General features: G+C 38.3%; 1 protein-coding gene across 2 annotated transcripts in view; it reads left to right on the top strand.

Moving 5' to 3' along the window:
- Nucleotides 1-19,416, top strand: part of ank2b (ankyrin 2b, neuronal) — a 116,876-nt gene that overhangs the window by 52,197 nt on the left and 45,263 nt on the right. The window contains exons 3-17 of one of the 2 annotated variants that reach the window (XM_029526828.1): nt 1,331-1,429; nt 4,190-4,288; nt 4,515-4,613; nt 5,226-5,411; nt 9,496-9,519; nt 11,518-11,616; nt 12,703-12,801; nt 13,218-13,316; nt 14,100-14,297; nt 14,472-14,570; nt 15,378-15,476; nt 15,606-15,704; nt 15,815-16,012; nt 17,890-17,988; nt 18,527-18,625. In XM_029526828.1, coding sequence (XP_029382688.1) covers nt 1,331-1,429; nt 4,190-4,288; nt 4,515-4,613; nt 5,226-5,411; nt 9,496-9,519; nt 11,518-11,616; nt 12,703-12,801; nt 13,218-13,316; nt 14,100-14,297; nt 14,472-14,570; nt 15,378-15,476; nt 15,606-15,704; nt 15,815-16,012; nt 17,890-17,988; nt 18,527-18,625 — 1,695 coding nt within the window. The remainder of the gene's footprint in view (nt 1-1,330; nt 1,430-4,189; nt 4,289-4,514; nt 4,614-5,225; nt 5,412-9,495; nt 9,520-11,517; nt 11,617-12,702; nt 12,802-13,217; nt 13,317-14,099; nt 14,298-14,471; nt 14,571-15,377; nt 15,477-15,605; nt 15,705-15,814; nt 16,013-17,889; nt 17,989-18,526; nt 18,626-19,416) is intronic. The other variant, XM_029526829.1, reaches the window with a different exon arrangement.

The following is a 19,416-nucleotide window of genomic DNA, read 5'->3' as shown; positions in this document are numbered from 1 at the left end:
TTAAATGTAACCAGGACTCAGAGGAACTTTTTCATGCCATTATATCCTTTAGACTCAAATAAAGAATTTCATCCAAAGTTTTAAATGGTCTGGGCCTTAAATGTATGAGATGTTCAATGTAAATGAGCCTAACAAGACTTCCAAATCTGCAGTAGCTGGTCACCTAATGGACCAGAGTTAAATAAAAAGAGGGTGACGTGTTTTAGTCACTGAGCTACTCACTGCTGCAAACAGCTCCCAATTGATCAAATCAAATCAGGCCAAACCTAACTGGCTTTAGGAAGAAGCTAAAAGCTGCTCTGTTGTCCACTGTGTTTTATTGAACCTTTTAATCTTACTCTGATTATTATTAGCCATTGGCCTTTTCCCTCTGTTTATGCCCATTCTATTATTATTATTTGATGCTATGTATGCTAATGGGTTATACAAATAAATTTGCTTTGTATACATTTATAAACCTAGAGGCAGGACTTCAAGGTTTAGTTATTTATGCTAATTAGGATTTTTTAGAATTCCTTGTGTGCCTACTGTGTTTTCTTTCTTCCTATTATTGTCTTGCATTTCCCTCCTTGTTATTTGTCTGCCCCACCCTAATGCGTGCCACCTGAGTACAACTATCCTTGCCTGCTTGTGTATTTAAGTCTCAGTCAGCCTCTTTGTAAGGCCATATGTTTATACATTGGCTGGGTTTCCTTATGCGGTGGCTAGCTTCAGTTTTCCTCATACCCTTGCTTGAGAAAGTGAACTTGGAATATCACTTTATGTTTGTTTGTATTCAATAATGCAAGAAATTGATTAAGTCACACTAAAAATATGATGTGAAATAATGTGTTCAGCTTTCGATTCCCCGTAGTGGCAGAAGTGTTCTGATTTTACAAAAATAGAAACTGTTTAACGGTTTTCTTTTGTCCCTCTCTTTTTTTTTATGAATTACACCAAAAATCTACTTCTACTCCTTCAGTAATTTTAGTTTCAGTCATCATTGAGCAATATAAGACTACTAAGAATAGTTATATTTCAGTCTACAGCTCCGTAGAGTGGGCAGATAAGATGTTTGTCTGACCTGCACAACATCTGAGCCAACATGCCAGCTTTGGTATTTGAGTTTGTCCTTCCACATGTAAGAGTGAAAGACAGAGAATGGCTCAGATAGTTACTGACCTGGAGGTAAATCCAGAGGTAAATCCAGAGGTAAACCCTTCGCTGTGCCAGGGCCATTACTAGGCCTGCAGGTTTACAGGGGCACACACACACATGCGCACATACATCATCAAGAGCCACCCACCTACTACAGAATAGAGCTAATCTCTGCTCCCTTGTCTCTTTACAGAATGGACTCAATGCGTTGCACCTGGCAGCCAAGGAGGGCCACGTGGACCTGGTCCAAGAACTGCTGGACAGAGGAGCGGTGGTGGATTCAGCCACCAAGGTTAGGCCGAGCATCACATGAGGGGGAGCAAGGGGAGCTTCAGCTGTCTAACAGACATTTAATGACAACAGAAACTAAAGTCCCTTTTCTACAGCATGAACATATTACAGTTTGGTTCAGTGTAAACAGAGTCAGAACATGAGCTAGCTAGCGCTTAGGCAGTCGCTAACATTATAAACCTAGTCAGTTCCAACTTTGCCAGCTGCAGTTATCCTGTGTTGTTTTATTTGAACATGACATGCACATTGTTAGTTGTGGTGCTCTCGATTTCTACATGATACCTTTTTGGACACTATGGAATAATGTATCTTTCCTAAAGTATGCCAGCTGAGTTTAAGCTAGCTCCCTTGCCAACTGTCATTTAGATTACTGAGTAGATTATATCTCTTAAATGATGGCAAGCTGTACTTATTTTATTGCTTATGCTGTACAGGAGCAGAGTAATATAGGAGCAGACGTTAATTAATTAAGACATTATTAATTAATAATTAAGACACTACATTGATTATATTGATAAATTAGCTTCTTTTTTTTTTTCTTTTTTTTTACTTTTTCCAGACAGTGGAAACAGTTTGCTGTTAAGAAAATGTGCACATCTTAAATCTGCCCTCACAGAGCAGATGGACTGACAGACAGCAGTGATATATCTCTTAATTTTATTGAATGATTTATAATGGCTATAACATTACAATGTTTCTCTGACTGCAGAAGAATCCTGTTTTGGTGAGAACTGCACCATAGCAAGCTGAAGAAAATGAATATAGCAAGAACTAGAGGGAACATCAGTTTTGGAGTTTTGGAAATAATTGTATTGGGTAATGACGCATGACGATGTTAAGAGTCAGTAGGACCGGAACGAAAGTGCTAGCGAAAGTGATAGCACAAAAAAAAATTAGAGTGGATGCGGCCACGGAAGTCAAAGCAGTCGCCCTACACAGAAAACAACAAAGGCAAAACAGCAGCTGGCTGACAGCAGGGTGAGGGAGAGAGGCCCAAAGGCAAGCCAATCAAGTGAGGCGACAGGGGAAGGCAGGGGAACCCGGAAGCTTCAAGGCAAGGGAGCGCACAACCACCTGCTTTTATAGACAGCGCCCCCAGCACAGATAGGCTAAAACGGCTGCACTAATTAAAGCTGGCTACAGTCCATACTGCCACACATGCACTGACATCTAAACTGAGGAGAAAGTGGAGCACTAAAGAAAAGTGATATGGACAGTGGAGCAATCCTGATCACTCCATTCAAGTCCTGCAATTGGAGAAGGTCCCTACTCTTTACTAAGTAGAGCTGCCATGGTGTGACCATTGATAATCTACAGTGGCAAGAACAAGTTACTGAAACCTTTGGAATGACCTAATTTCCTGCTTTGATTGGTCATGAACTGTGATCTGAGCTTCATCACCAAGATAAAGTGTAGTCAAACAGTGTCCATAAACTATTAACTATAATAACTATTACAAACTTTCAGGTTTTAATTGAACACAGCAATTTTACAACATTGTGCTAGTGGATCAAGGAAGTGTTGGATTTAATCACTGATTTAAACTCCTGTGACAATCCTGACAATCCTGACATGTTGCAAAGTGTTCCAAGTCCAGAAGCAGCAAAGATCCAGATCCTGATGCTCCACGTGTTGGGTGGGGTTTTCAACTTTTTACACTACACACAGAGCTGCACTTTCTTCAAGCAGTTCAACCAACCACAGTCTTATCAGCCCTTCACTACTGTGACAAGTCAAGCTGCTTTTTGACAAAGTTCAGGTTGATGGCGTAGCAGACTCTTCTGTGGTGTCCATAGAACAGCAACAGGACTCTATGATTTGTGTTAATTAATGAACAGAGATTTAAGACAATTCCGATTATTCCTTTAAGCCTCCAGCTGTGACTCTGAACATAAGTGTTGTGCCTGTGTTGAGCTGTTGGAGTCACTGCAGCTGGACTGCAGCTCCTCTTGTATGGGATAGGAGCCACAAAACTGAATCATCTCCATCTATAAATTATCAAGGAGTTGGTGTTACACAAACCTTTTGAACCTTTGAGCTGCTTCGAATGTCCGTCAGAAAAAAGAAAAAAAAAATTACATTAGTTTTAGTGCACTTCATGTTTAGAATATTTTCACCCCTTTATCCCTAACCCTAACCCTCAAAAAGCCTTTTGTTATGTAACCACAGTGTGTCAACTGTTGATCAACACTTATTGATCAACAGCTAACCATCGGTGCAAGGACTATTTAATAGCAAGGTAAAGCAGTGAAAATGAACACAATACAAATATTTCCATATGTCAGAGGTAGTTCTACTTTTTTCCTGCAGTAACAAACTTTGGCTGAGAATACATCAATAAATGTCTCAATATTTCCTGCTTTATGCAATATCTGTTCAGAATATTTTTTTCAGTTATGCAGCCAGATCTCTACTCGAAGTTCTGTTTACTGTACCTCATACCTTGGCACAAGCCTACACATTATCATAATGTATTTGTATCCTGTTAGCTTTTTCCAGTAGATTATGAAAAACAGGTGCAGTATGAATAATAACTGGTGGGAAACCATTTACATAAATTGCACTTGAGGATATTGAAAGTGTGTTTTAGTTTGATGGTGTATTCATGCTGAGCTAGTTATTATTGCAAAGCATATCTGTACGGTTTAAAATTAATTGACACCAATAAGATTCAGATTACATAAATATGCAGATATAAAGTGTGAAATGTGGAGTTAGAAATTAGTCTTTTTTCTGATTGTTCTCTCATGTTTTCCTCCAGAAAGGAAACACAGCACTTCACATATCCTCTCTGGCTGGTCAGGCTGAAGTTGTGAAAATCCTGGTCAAGCGAGGAGCTGATATCAATGCACAGTCTCAGGTGAGTCCTTGCAGCCTGCATCTTGATGTTTTTTATGTTGCCATCTTCTCCAAAAGTAACTGATGATAGCACATCTTGGATTACTCAGCATCAATATTATAATAGAGAGCCCTGTTTTATTTTGGGCCATGTTCTCTTGATGACATGTGGGTGCGGTGGATGTGGGTGAGACTTTAATGATCAGTAATTTATCTATTAACCTAATGTACTTGCCTGTGTCCTGTAGAATGGATTCACTCCGTTATACATGGCAGCCCAGGAGAATCACCTAGATGTTGTGCGATACCTTCTGGAAAATGGAGGCAACCAGAGCACTGCTACAGAGGTATCACTGGCAAACCCTAACCCTTCATGCTCTCAGTCAGCAAGGTGTGAAAGACCTCATTTAAACACACAAGCTGCACAACTGAATAAAATTAGCAGCATTTGCCGAACGCAATCTGAATTTTTTATTTATTTATTGCCAAAAATCATGGACTAATTTTTCATTTATGCTGTGTACACTGATTTGAATGCCACTACATTGTTGTCATGTCATTATAATTCAAATATCAAATCAAGTCAAATGTATTTATATAGCACCAAATCATACCAAAATTACATCAAGGCATTTTACACATAGAGAATGTTTAGACCAAACTATTTATGGAATTTGTTAAAGTATGGATTAATTAGAGACCCAACCAAACAATGTTTGTGAAGGAACAATTCTTAAAGTTTTCCTGCCAATGACTCTGAAACTAACACAAATTAACTGCAAATTTTTGTCCCAGTTATACCTAGCTCTCCACAGGCAATTTATTTGGTTTTTCATTCTTTTGATATTCGAGAATTCATTGTAAAAGTCATACTGAAATATATTTCTAACAGGTTGGGTATTTCCTATATGAAAGATTTCTTAATTAGTCCTCAACCTTCTCTACCTTGCTTCATCCAGGACGGCTTCACCCCTCTGGCTATTGCCCTCCAACAGGGCCACAACCAGGTGGTTTCAATTCTACTGGAGAATGATACTAAAGGCAAGGTCCGCCTGCCTGCCCTGCACATTGCTGCCCGCAAGGATGACACCAAGTCAGCTGCCCTGCTTCTCCAGAACGACCACAATGCTGATGTCCAGTCCAAAGTATGACCATAGCACTCTCAGAGCATGTGTGGAGGTCAAGCTTATGTGATGTTATGTGTTTGTGACAGTGTGTCCATGCTCAAATTATTCCAGTTAAATTGAGTGGTTCTTTTGTGGCTCTAATGTATTTTGTCAAATAGCATCTGACAATATTTGAGGTGTAGAATGAAGAAAGAAGGTAAAGTCCAGTCAATCAGTTACTTTTACTGGTTTCAATGACTTTGGTTTGCAAACAATGGAGTTCAGCCAGTGTTTTTGATTGAAATACTTTGTTTAGATCTGCTATTGAAACATTATCCAGATTTAATTAAATGATTATATTGATAAAAAATTTGCTCTCATTACAGTCCACCCTTTAAAGGTTGTAGTGGGAGAGTAGGTAACAAACAATCTCTTGGCAGCTAATGTTCATGTTTGGGCTGAGCTACAGATGTAGGGATGATGTAATAATGCTGGATGTGATGACATCTTTGAGATAACATCTACCCTCTGATGATCTGGCAAGCCATAGTGATGGTGTTCCTGTCCTGTCCGGTCAAGTAAGCTCAAGATTTTTCTGTCTGAGTTGTTATCATTTGTGGTAGGGAAATTTCTACCCACTGAAGCAAAGCATTTGTCCTCTGTTCCAGTGGTTTATATATTTGTGCTAAAAACCTGATTGGATGGATGTTTGGGTCCTGGGTTGAACTGAACAATATGGGTTTCAAAATTATACTGGATTTGAAGGCAGTTCACACTGTTTAGCTTAACTAAACATGTTGTTTTCCTTCTTTTTATAGTTATTTTTGGGGCTTAAATGCACAGGACAGTGGAAAAAACAGGAAATGAGAGGACAGAGAGTGGACTCTGGTAGTCCAATACTCATCTGATCAGTGCATATGACCCTTATCCTTTCAAAATTTAAATACATTATTCATTTAGACCATATTTAGACCTCTATTACTGGATCCCAAAGTTGCTGGGACTCAGGAAATTTAGAGCCTCATTAAAATGCGGTCTAGTAGGAATGTATTGGCTTTTTTTAAGCAGGACAGTTTAATGACATTGCGCCATTCAGACAAGGAATGTTTTCATCCCAACCCAGAGATATGGAAATACTTATAATTATAACATTTACATGGAATTTAAATTGCAGCTAGTCTTATATAATGAACTTAGTACCATTCATTCCATGCCACTGACACCACTGTTATTTCAGCTATAGAGCATCTGACTTAAGAACGACAGAGCATGACAGCTTCAATCAAGAATTAATATTTCTGTTATTAGTAGGCTGCTGAGTTGTTGGTTATAAAGGCTCAGGATTTGGAGGAGGGAGGGGCCAGCCATCTGCCTTGAAGATTGGGTTGAGAGGAAAAGAGAGGGGGGGGGGGGCAGAGTGGGGAGACAATGAGAGCAGGAGGAGGGGATTTTCAAAACAGGTCTAGGAAGGAACACATGCTGCATGAAGTTCATAGAAATTATGCTGGATGGAATTCATGAAGATATGGGAGCAGCAGCCATTGCAGGAACATGGGGTAGTGATGATTCATCACCTGCAGGATGAGGACAGGGAGACAGAGGAGAGGAACTGGGAGAGTCAGAGACTTTGGGAAACTTCTTAGAAAATCGTCTTGACTGAATGGTCAGTTCAGCAAAATGTGACATTTCCTTCACTCTTCTATTAACAATTGAGTTATAAAATATTACTGAGTCAGAGCCAGTTATTCCATTTTTTTGTTGTATCCAGATAAGATAGTAAATGGAATCACAGCAAGACTGCTTACATACAGTCCTACTGGTTCTTTTTTGAACTGGGTCCTTCACTTTTGAATTGACGGTGCCCGCAAACGGATATTAGATTGTTGGCAGCAGAGATGGGGACTGAGTTTAAGTCGCACATTTCAGAGACTTCAGACTTGACTTGGACTCGTGAACAATCATTATGTTTTCTTATTCTGGCGTGTTAACATTGAGGAAACCGAAACGTCTGACGAGGTTAATGTCACTACCTCCTTTTTGTCACGGTAATAGCCATATTAGGCATCGAGTGCGCGCCTCACGCACTCGTACCTCAGCTGGTGGTAACTATGGTGACCTGCAGCTGCTTCTGTAACGTTACCCTTTGTAATTACGTTTGGTTATAAAAACTTAAAAAAGATAGTCTCAACAAAAGAAGCGCAGACTGCAAATTAAGGATGCTGTAGCAACTACTTAAAATTTTATCAGTCACAATAAAACTCGGTAACTTACGTGAAGTCACATTAGCGCTTGTGGACGGTTAGCAAACATGTGTAGCTTAGTATCAGCTATGTAACGTTAACTTAGTTTGCTACTAGCTTTGTAACAGAATATTTGAAAAGATGTGTGACTGTTAGTTTGTCACACTTGTTTGCATTGTGTGGCGTTGACATGACATGGCAAAAATGGACGGGTGAAGTTACGTTCGCTTGCCACCATTTACTGGCTTACGTTAAATAAAGAAATACAGTTCTACTATCGGCTTACAGGCAGGTTACAGGTTTATTGTTGAACTCGTAACGTTAATGTTACAGGTATATTGGGTTACCATTACTCGGGATGATAGATGATAGAACGCTCATTACAACCAGAAGAAACATGAGACCTTTATGTTTTTGGAGACTTGAGACTTGACTTGCAAAAAAAGACTTATGAACACACACACACACACACACACACATATGTATATATATATATATATACCAATAATTGGTAAGAGGAATGGGAATTGTTAAAATCCCAACAAGCCCCTACCATAATACCAGTATGACTTAGTTACTAAGTCAGAAGAACTATCTTGTGGTGATGTAGTTGTACACTTGTAGTTGTATCATGTGTTTCCATCAGTCTGTATATGCATTTTTGTCGTTCTTCTCTTCTCTCGCATTCAGTGTGTCTGTGCCTGCCACGTCCCTGCTGGTCCTGTCACTAACTGGGTCTCTCCCTCTTTCATATCTCTCTTCAAAAGCTACCACTCACACACTTCGCCCATCACCTCCGCCTACACTGGTGTCTAAATGTAGCACTGTCCACTGCATGGAGTGTGCCCCTATCTGCAGGTTGAATTGGAATAATATCAAAGACTGCATGCACACTGAGGGGTTGACGATGTTAATACTGTTGATTTACTGTTGGCGGGGGATGTAGGGGAAGGGAGTTAGCTGATCCGGTATTGGCTAGAACTCACAATTACCCATCAAGGAGCACAGGTTTTCAGTTGTGACTGTTGTACTGGCTCATGGCTTTAAGTGACTTGGCAAGAGTGAATATGATGCTCCATTTAATGCACTAAACAGGCCTGGATGTTAAGTAGCTGCAGTGCAGTATTTTTCTACTAAGTTAATGGTCTGACTTTCTAGTTTCAAGTATGTCTTTTATTTTTTAATTGATGGTCCCGTTTTAGGTGAACAAACCTCAAAATAGGGAATGTCTCAGTGGGTTGTTGCTAAAGTCAACCTCAAGTGAACATTTAAGAAACTGCACTTTACAGAAATTGGCTTTCATGCAGCTTGGGTTAGAACTGATGACCCAATCCCAAAAATGAAACCCAAAAATTTATGTAAATAAACCAGAACCTTGTCCAAATGTTAAATCACCATGTCTTGTTGAAACTAAACCAGATTACACATTCAGCCATATTGACAATGTGTGTACTTTCATCAATTAATCTTAAACTTGTTGCCACTTGCAATACATTGTGTTGTTTTGCATTCATTTAGATCACTCCACATATAATTATTATTGTTCCTTAATGGTTGGGAAAAACTGAGACACTTTGGATGCTGGGCTGTCACAATAAAGTTTTCCACTACTAAAATAGTGAATTTCAAAATCAAATCACTTTCATAGATAATAACAATTCTCAATAGTTGTGGCCCAAAGAGGCCTTACTCTGTTTGAACTTAGCTGGGCTAGCATAGCACATTAAATAGGAGTGATCCATTCCAGCCATGTCACTTGCCAGTGTAGTATCTTAACAGCAAAGCTTCCTCTGAGCTGCTGAGCTGCATCAACCAATCATATATAAAGTGTCATAATAACCTAACTTAACACATGTTTTCCTTCCTCATTCATTCTGCTACAGATGATGGTCAATAGGACTACTGAGGTATACAAATGCTCATTTAATTCTCTACAGGTCCGCTACAAAGTTCCATCCCTCTGTCTTTGTCCTTTCTTCCACTATTTATTCCCTTCTTTCAATTCCACAGCACTGCATGGTGTCAGTAAACTATCTTGATTCATTTTAAGTTCTCACAATTTCTGTTGGTTTGGTATGATACGAAGCCACCATGCATGGCTGATAGGAATGGCATAACCACTACTGTGTGTCCTGCTCTCAGGCACCACACAATCTATGTTATTTTATGGCTTAGGATTTTATTATTCATACTCTCGCTGTCTGTATTTTCATGCTTTTTTTCAAAATTTTTATTTTGTCCGTGCCTCATAAAATGCCATTTTTCATATGTGATCATAAGCTCATTTATAATTGTCTCTAAACATCTTTATCAAGATGTAAGGTTTATTGGTTTATTTTAAATGATTAAATTTCCCATCATAAGGTTTTAGTTTGATGAATAATGTGCTAATGCAATTTGGAAACATCTATTTATGAGAATTGTATTTTGTCTGTTTATGTTGTAATGCATGATTTCTAAAGATGCACTCCGAACTACTTCTGCATTAGTTAAATGACAAGTATAATGCAATATCTTTCCTTGTTTGTGGCAATTCTGCACTGCCAAAAGAAAAATGAAAACATTAAATCAAATTTTAATGATATTTTCAATTTCTAATATATATTTCCATTTTTAAAATAAATAATGTAAAATGTGCATGAAATGGAACCTTTTTCCATAAATAATATCCTAAGGATAACACTGCCATAATGATATGAATTAATGGAATTAGTTTTGTTTTCATTCTTAGCCCAGAAGACAATATACAACATATGCAATTTTGGAAATTCAAACTTCACTCATTTGATAATTATTATATCTTCATAGGATTGAAGGTAAAATTAGAGCATAATTCAGCTAAACAACCCATGTTATCATGTTAGAATAAATATTGAAGTGTTTTGCCTTTGTGGAGTAACCAAAATATTTGGTAGAATTCTTTTCTTTTTCTTTTTGGCAGTATGTTTGCATGTTTGAACATGGTAGTTAAAATGCAAATTAGATTCTATACCATACATGTTAAATACAAAATCTGAAATTAAATATTTTTTTTAAGAATATGCAACCTTGGTTACCTATATGTAACAGCTTCCTAATCAAGTATTTCAAATACTTGATGCTTGAAGCTTTTAATGTTCACTACCTGCTTGGCCAAAGTTTGGCATTGATTAGCATGCTGACTCCATGCCAACTTAATTTGCACCATTCTAAGCTTTTGACTGTGTAAAGTTTTAAACCATCACGTTAGCTACTGTATTCTTCACACTTTTGTAAACAACTTTTTCACATTAAATCGGACCACACTTACAGAACGGCAAGGTAAGGCAAGAATTTCACAACTCCTCCAACCTGCTCTGCAATCTCTAACTTTTGTCATATATTTCTCATTGCTAACTTCAGTACTTTGATGACATACAGTTAACATAGTGCACTTTGGTGATGGGAAATGTTCCCTATTTTATATGTGCCACTGTATGATTTGACTATAATTTGATTTTTTGGTAGCTAATATGGTTTGTTCATCTTCATGTCAATTTCAGTGACAGTCTGTGTGTACTGTATGTCTCTTTCTCCCACTTAGTTTTATCTTTTTATTTTCAAGTTGGTTTTTGAAGCTGAAAAATTTTTTTCTTTAATCTTTGAGTCTGTGGTTGAAAATCCTGCATGAAAGTGATATGTTTGAGTGTCGTGGGGTTGTGAGTATGGATGCTTCATATAGTGAATATTTTCTAATAGATTTCTTTCCTGTAATTTTTACATTTTCCTTACTTTCAGTTTCCGTTTTGTTCACCTGTAATGCTTAATGCAACACTGCATGCTGGGAAGACTAAAGGTCTGGAATCGCAGGTCAAAGTTCAAGTACATGAAGTAAAAGCCTGATCTGTCTCTGCTTCTGTGTGGTTCTTTTACCATCTATCTTTTAGAGTGGATTCACCCCTCTTCATATTGCTGCCCACTATGGGAATGTCAATGTGGCCACACTCTTGCTGAACCGGGGTGCAGCAGTTGACTTCACTGCAAGGGTAGGATACCACACACACAGGCACACACAGGAGTTTAGCTCTCTCAACTGATAGGTTTCAGGTTGATTTATATAAACAAATTGAACTATGGCTGAATCAGTTTTTGAGACATAAATGTATAATTGGATCATTGCAGTTCCAAAGTGGAAGTACAACGCTAGCTTACAATAAGACTTAGACTATTTTTCATGTGGTGAAGACTTGTCTGTTTGTCTGTTGTGGTCACTGGGACAAATCTGTTGATGTACATCTAAAATAAAACAGTTTCAGTTTCAGTTTCAGTTTCAACCTGCTCCTGGTTGTCTCCTCTTATTCCCAAGCCTTGTGACTGTGTATGAGCTCAAGATCTGCAAGCACAGACTCCAAGATAACACTCAAGTGGCATCCTCTTTTCGTGGATCAACACACAACACAGATAGTGTTTTTAACTGAGGCAAATAGCTTTGAAAAGGCCATACTTGATTTGTAGACAGGGCAAACTGCTTGAAGTCCAAAATGCTTACTTTCACTTATGGTCAGACCTTTTCCAGTATCAGATCTGTCCCTTGATTAGTATTACAAAAAATTCAGATGTCCTATTTTTAATTATGCAAACAACATAGACAAGAATAGCTCTTGTTATAAGACACATAGAGCACTCTGTACACTCACACACATTTGTGCTAAGTCTCATTGGATTGCTTGTGCTACTGAAAATTAAGTTGCAGAAATCTAAAACCCCATGTGGGTTAAAAGGTTTGAGAGAGAGAGCCCCATTGCCTTTGTGAGACAAGATAGCATCAGATGTCAGAGTCTACTGGTCCAAAGTTTGAACAAAATAATGTTGTTGTTTTTTTTAAACAATTTTACCGTGTTTACCAGTGTTTAAAGATTCTAGAATATAATTTAAATGAATTAGAAATTTGGATTTCAAAACAGGCTTAATTATTGTTTCATATATATATTGCTATAATTTGATAGTTGATAGTTTCTAACCCTATTAGATAAAAATTTTCAGATATTTTTGTGGTGGATTTGATTAAACTATCAGTAAAATTTTATGAATAAATGTATCTAAGGTAAAATGCATGTGTCTCCTACCTGCAGAATGGGATCACTCCACTCCATGTGGCCTCCAAGCGTGGCAACACTAATATGGTTCGCCTTTTATTGGACCGTGGCTCTCAGATTGATGCTAAAACAAGGGTGAGTACCAGGAAAAATCAGAATTGGGACCAGGCTTTCATATCTGAGGCCTGAGTTGTAGAATGAATATCATTAGACATCGCTTCCTGCCACTTCACCTACGCCGGACAATTTCTCAAACTCAGTGCTGTTTTAAGTTCAGCTGTGGGTCAGTCGATTAAATTATGAACTCTGCCTGGTGATATTTTGTTAAGTACCAGCCACCAGGATTTGAGTCAGACACATACAAACAGCACCCAGCATGAGTGACTGTGGCTGTGTTACAGCACTTACTCAGTTCTGGAGGTGGAGATTAAGCCACTGACCTGGCCACGTATTGTACTTGACTCTACTTGGTCACTGTTCAACCTCAAGCATCTAGCCCAGTCCCATTAAGTACAGCATGTTTATAGATTGACTGTATGTGTTTTCTCTAGGATGGTCTCACACCCCTCCACTGTGCTGCTCGGAGTGGGCATGACACAGCTGTGGAGCTCCTGTTGGAGCGAGGAGCACCCTTACTGGCCCGAACAAAGGTGTGTCACATGCCCATTCACCTTCACCTGAGCTCAGAGTCAGCCCAGACAGAGACTGACAGACAGATGCACAGTGAAAGTGACTTATTGTGGTACTGGCAAACAACAACATTTAACTATGCCTAAATTTCTATATTTCCATACAGACGTTCTTTGTATATTTATACTAATGGAGGTCATTCAAAACAATGTAGTATTAATAAATAGTATTAATCAGTTTACTTGGAGCTAAGAACTGAGAAGTGGCTCATGAACTAAGTTAATGACTGTTGTTTATTGCTACATATTTTTTATTACTATGTTATCTTCCTACCTACCTGCCTGCCAATAGCTCTAACTCTATGTGTCTGGTCTACTTGTCCACTTAAGTCAAAAATAACCATTTTTAACACTTTCATCTGGGCAACTTCAGTGTGAAATACAAAATTTCAACAGTATGAAACTAAAAACAAAACACTGGCCCTAGGCTGCATTCATCTGTTTTGATTATCAAACACATTTGACATATTATGTAATGAGTTAGAAAACTGTTTTCTATTTATACCTCCAGTAGACACAGCTCAATGTTACCATTCGTTCGAAATCAAACCACACTGACAAGTTGAATGTTCGCTCTCGTTTTAGCTTTATTTTAGCTTACTTTATATCTGCTTTATGCTTTAAGAGGCCAACTGAACCTGGTCTGAGAGAGGGTTCTTTCATGGTTTCAATTATTCAGTATCCTAAAATATCATCCTACCTTTTCATCGCCATCAAACTTACTGGCACCTCTTTGATTTCTAGAATGGGCTGTCTCCTCTCCACATGGCAGCACAAGGTGACCACGTTGAATGCGTCAAACATTTGCTGCAGCACAAGGCACCTGTTGATGATGTCACACTGGACTATCTGACAGCACTCCATGTGGCAGCACACTGCGGTCATTACAGAGTCACCAAACTGCTGCTAGACAAGAGGGCCAACCCCAATGCCCGGGCCCTGGTGCGATAAATTCCTTGTAACTCTACAATCCTCTAGTGAAAACTGGACAAACTGTAACAAAGATGGTTAAAATATCAATATATTTAACTGTTTTTTGTGGTCACAATGTCAGAAAAAGAATTCATGTAAGATTCTCTGCATTCATAACCTTCACTGCATGCATTTCCTTGACAGAATGGATTCACTCCATTGCACATAGCCTGCAAGAAAAATCGAGTAAAGGTGATGGAGCTGCTGGTCAAATATGGAGCCTCGATCCAGGCCATTACAGAGGTACTTATCAGACCTAAGTCACATGAATCTGCGGAAATATTCAGGATTCTTTGGGTTTCCAAGTCAACTAACTCAGGTTCAAGTACCCTTGTTATCATACATCTGAGTAATAGGAAGTCTAGGTAGTAAAGAGATTAATCTCTAATTCTCTCCCCAAATGTATATAAAAAAAATTTAACAATAATATTTGTTAAATACTGAATCTTGACATTTTGTTTGATTCCAAATAATATGTTTTTATTCAAATTAAATTTTGATTCCATATCAATTTTTTTTTTTACAAAAAGCTCATCTGATGCTAATGTTAAGATACAGAGTTAAAGCAACCATCTGAATGGTAAGAAGATAATTGTAAATCTAAGAGTACCACAAGTGAAAATAAATATGATAGTTAATTTGCTAAACTGAACATCATTTATTATTTATTAGTGTTTAACCAGTATATTTTGTGATTGAATTGCCTGTGACATGGTATTGGCTGTGTGTGTGTGTGTGTCTGTATATTTGTATAAAACAATAGTTTCATTAACTGCTTATCATAGGGCTGACATTCGGGAATGTGTAGGAAATTAGAAAGTGTACTCAAAACAAAAGCACAATGTAGACCTATGTCAAATTGCAACAATTAAGTTCTGTATGTAGACATGAAGGGAGGATTATGATTTTTTTGAACAAGTTAATAATGTAGGAGTGAAGGTTTTCTTTTACTCTTATAGTGTTTTGTGTTTTGTATATTGATACATTTGATTGGCATACTTATTGACATGTTAACCTGGCCACCTCCTCTATCTCTCCTTCTTGGTCTAGTCTGGCTTGACTCCCATTCACGTTGCAGCCTTCATGGGTCACCTGAACATCGTTCTGCTGCTTTTGCAGAATGGAGCCTCTCCTGATGTCAGCAACATCGTGAGTAATAAGAATGAAACTGCAATTATTTAATAGTAAATTCTCAAACGACTCACTGACTCTTAAATCAGAGACAAATGTCTGCAGTGACATCTGTGACCATGATGATGCTTTATGTTGTGTGTCAAGCGAGGAGAAACGGCATTACATATGGCAGCCAGGGCGGGTCAGGTGGAGGTGGTGAGATGTTTGCTGAGAAATGGTGCAATGGTGGATGCCAGAGCACGGGTGAGACAAGTATTTTCTGGCACATTTACTTGAAGATTTTGACACTATATGGAATAAACTACAATTTAAAAGTGAAAGTTTCCCTTGGTCTGCAATTTTATTGTATGTAGGAGGACCAGACTCCTCTCCATATTGCGTCCCGACTGGGAAAAACAGAGATTGTTCAGCTGTTGCTGCAACACATGGCCCATCCTGATGCTGCCACAACCAATGGCTATACTCCCCTCCATATCTCTGCCAGGGAGGGGCAGGTGGAAACAGCCTCTGTACTGCTGGAGGCTGGAGCGTCACACTCACTGGCAACCAAGGTAGATGTGGGAGTTATATACCTGTTTCAATATTCTACTCCCATCTTTAGGAAGAGAAATCTAATTATATTTTCCTCCAGCTGATTTAGTTGGGCCACACTAAAGAAAACAGTCAGTTTGGTTCACACTCCTGGTAAAAATGGCACATTTGACATTATTTGGTGCCACTCAAGTTCAAAAAGAAATAACTGCTCAATATAAAGAAACGGTCATGCTGTCTATGCTGCATTCTGTAATACTTAGACAAAAAAATGCATGAAAACAAATAATTTTTGCAACAAAACAACTAAGCTCTTAAAAGACATACTCCTGGGGTGTTATACTTCACTTCTACAATCATAAATAATACCTTGACCCATTTTTAGGCTTCAAAGAGGCTTGATTTTTCCTCCTGTGATACAAGTGATACCAATTCTTTGGCTAGATCCTCCTTATGTGTCTGTACTCTGACCCAAGATGAGTACTTCTTGAGATTAGTAAAACAGCACTAAACCAACGCTGTCTTTTAGAAATAATCATAAAACTTTATAGAGTCACAGTCTACATAACATGCCCATTCGTCAAGCCTGACTAAAGAGGATACATTGTGGTTGCATCTGCAGGTTTCTGTTGTTGACCCAATTTTTATGAATGATTGATGACCCTTTACAGCTGTACTGTTGTCCTCTAAATTGTGCATGAAGCTTAAATCAAGTGGTTTATCATTACTGCAGTGAAGGTGTTTACTATAGGAGGCTGCACATTTTCAATCTGTATCATCTCCTGAGCAGATTAGTTCTTATATTTATTCATACAAGGGTGAGACAAAGCATTGTATGATGTCACATCGTTAGGGGCTTCTGTTCTCTCTTCTTCCTGGTTTCTCTCTCCTTGGCTCTTCTCTCTGGGGATGAAGGGTGTGGCTCTCTCTATAGCAACCAAACCAGTGAAAGTTGTTGTTATGCAAGTAACACTTTCTAGCCATACACAAACGTTCATTAGAGTCAGTATCCTTGATTTGCCTTAGATGACATTTATTTTATCATTCAATCTAAAAAATTCCCTCCTCTCCTCCTTCCCTCTCTCCCTTTCCATTTTTTTCTTGTTTCTTTCAAGCACCTATTACATCAGATATAATCCAGTGTTTGACAAACAAAGGACAGCTCCCTCCATGGGCAGGGCTGAGCCATAAACACACTGGTCATGTTTTTTCAGTCAGCCGTCAGACTGGTTCAGTTTTAGACAGTTACAGTGCCCCCTCTTCTGGCTTCAATATGAACTGGAGTTAATGTTAAAGCACTGCATCTCATATTTAAGTACTGCATGAGCAGGCTAGGTGCTCTTTTTTGATGTTTGCCGGTAGGGTAGGAAAATAAATAAATAAATAAATAAATAAATAAATAAATAAATAAATAAATAAATAAATAAACCCCATCCACATTCCCTTGAGTCCTAATAATGAGTTTATGTCCCGTAAAGCTTGGAGAAGATTATAGTTGAATCCAGGTAGTAATGAGAAACTGCTTGAGTGTCCCCTCATGATATCGGAATGGATCGGAATGGACTAAAGGTTTGAAAGCAGTGAACATATAGATAGTTGTTTTAATTGCAAGTCAGAATTTTGTATTGGTCTTGATGCATATACTGTGGCCCACTTAGCCATAACAATATGATCACTGACAGGTGAAGTGAATAATTTATTATCTGGTTACAGTAGCACTGAGAAGTTCTGATAGAAAAATGTTAGAGCACACAGAGCATTACAGGGCTATTTTGGTAAAAAATATGTGGACAGAAATGTGGACCTATACAATATTCAGCAGGTAGTGGCTGATTATAATGAGAAATATGGCATATAAGATGAAGCTAAACAATGCCAAGATTGTGTGTCCCCACAGAAAGGGTTTACTCCGCTGCATGTTGCCTCCAAGTATGGAAGCCTGGATGTCGCCAAACTTCTGTTGCAGCGTCGAGCTCCACCTGATTCTGCTGGGAAGGTATGCACCAAAAATGTTTATCAGCCATTTCATTTCACTACTATTTATATTTATCAGCATAAGAACAGCGTAAGAAATGATCTGTACACTATGAATGCAATCATGCCGATTGGTTTATAGAGGTAAATTAGGTATCAATGAACAATTTCAATGTAAAGGGAATTGGCTTGTTTATTTAAATGGTGTGTTGCTGTTCTTCTGTATTGAGCTTAAGTTGATGATGAGCGGTCCGGTAAGACTAGTCTGAAAAACCACTGCTGATATTTTGTTTGGATTAACTAACTATTATTTCTTCCAGGAAACCCAAAACTGATAACAGAAGCCTTTCTAAATAAAGATTCCTTGTTTTTCTTTGAATATTTCTTTGTGTCATATTAAGAATCCACCCAGTAATCCATCCAACTTCTGCAGTCCAATATAACTCGAATTCATCTCAACCTGTAACACACTTTTAACACTGTGTGTTTGTAGCTTCAGTGGCTTCATGGTGCACTAACTGCAATTTAATTCTTGTGCGCTCACCCTCCACCCATTACAGAATGGCCTCACCCCCCTTCATGTTGCAGCACATTATGATAACCAGAAGGTTGCGCTCCTGCTTTTGGACAAAGGAGCGTCCCCCCACACCATGGCCAAGGTGAGAGTCCAAACTAAACTCCCTGTGCTGACTGGAGAGGTTGTTCCTGGAGCAGGAACACCATGCTTATGATGTTAAGATGAACCATCATATCAGGCAAGCTGAACAACTGCGTAATGCAGGCAGTAGGCCACAAAGATATTTCCAATGTGGTCCTATAGTCAGCTTCAAACTCCCTCCCCCTTCTCCTCAGGATTACACTCAAATTATATATAAACTCTGGGTCTGTAAATTGAAGCCAATGCCAGAGGGTCTTTAACCCTTATTCTCTCCAATGACAATCTGGTTAGGAAAAGAAATCTGATTTTATTGAAGTCCATGTGAAAATCTTCTCACTTGATTTATTAGCTCAGATTTCTGAAAGAGATTATGGTCTGTACTTTTAAATGTTTTTCAATAGTAAAACTTAGACACAGACACAATGTATCCCTAGTTTACACAGAAAATAATCATGTATTATGGAAAAAAGATGCCCATTATATAATCAGATTCAGCTTTACAATCATCATATCCACACTTTTGTCGAGATTAGAATAGAAATCTTAATTGTCCCGAAGGGCCAGTTTGTTTTGTAGCAGTAGTTGGCGCAACGAAATACCTTCATAAAATACAATTTGAATATAGTACAATTAAAACATAGTTGTGAAAACATACTTTACATCATCAATGCAATGTCACAGCTGATTTACATATTTAACAGTTGATGGTACAAGGGATCTTTGGTATTTGTTAGACTTTTCCTTCCTATGAAAAGCCCACCTCATTCCGAATGGCAATAGCTGAAACTCTAT

The sequence above is a fragment of the Echeneis naucrates genome, chromosome 18 (genome assembly GCF_900963305.1).
Source record: "Echeneis naucrates chromosome 18, fEcheNa1.1, whole genome shotgun sequence".
In the NCBI taxonomy this organism is placed as follows: Eukaryota; Metazoa; Chordata; class Actinopteri; order Carangiformes; family Echeneidae; genus Echeneis; species Echeneis naucrates.
The sequence above is the reverse complement of the archived record's forward strand: the minus strand, read 5'-3'. Positions and strand labels throughout refer to the sequence as shown.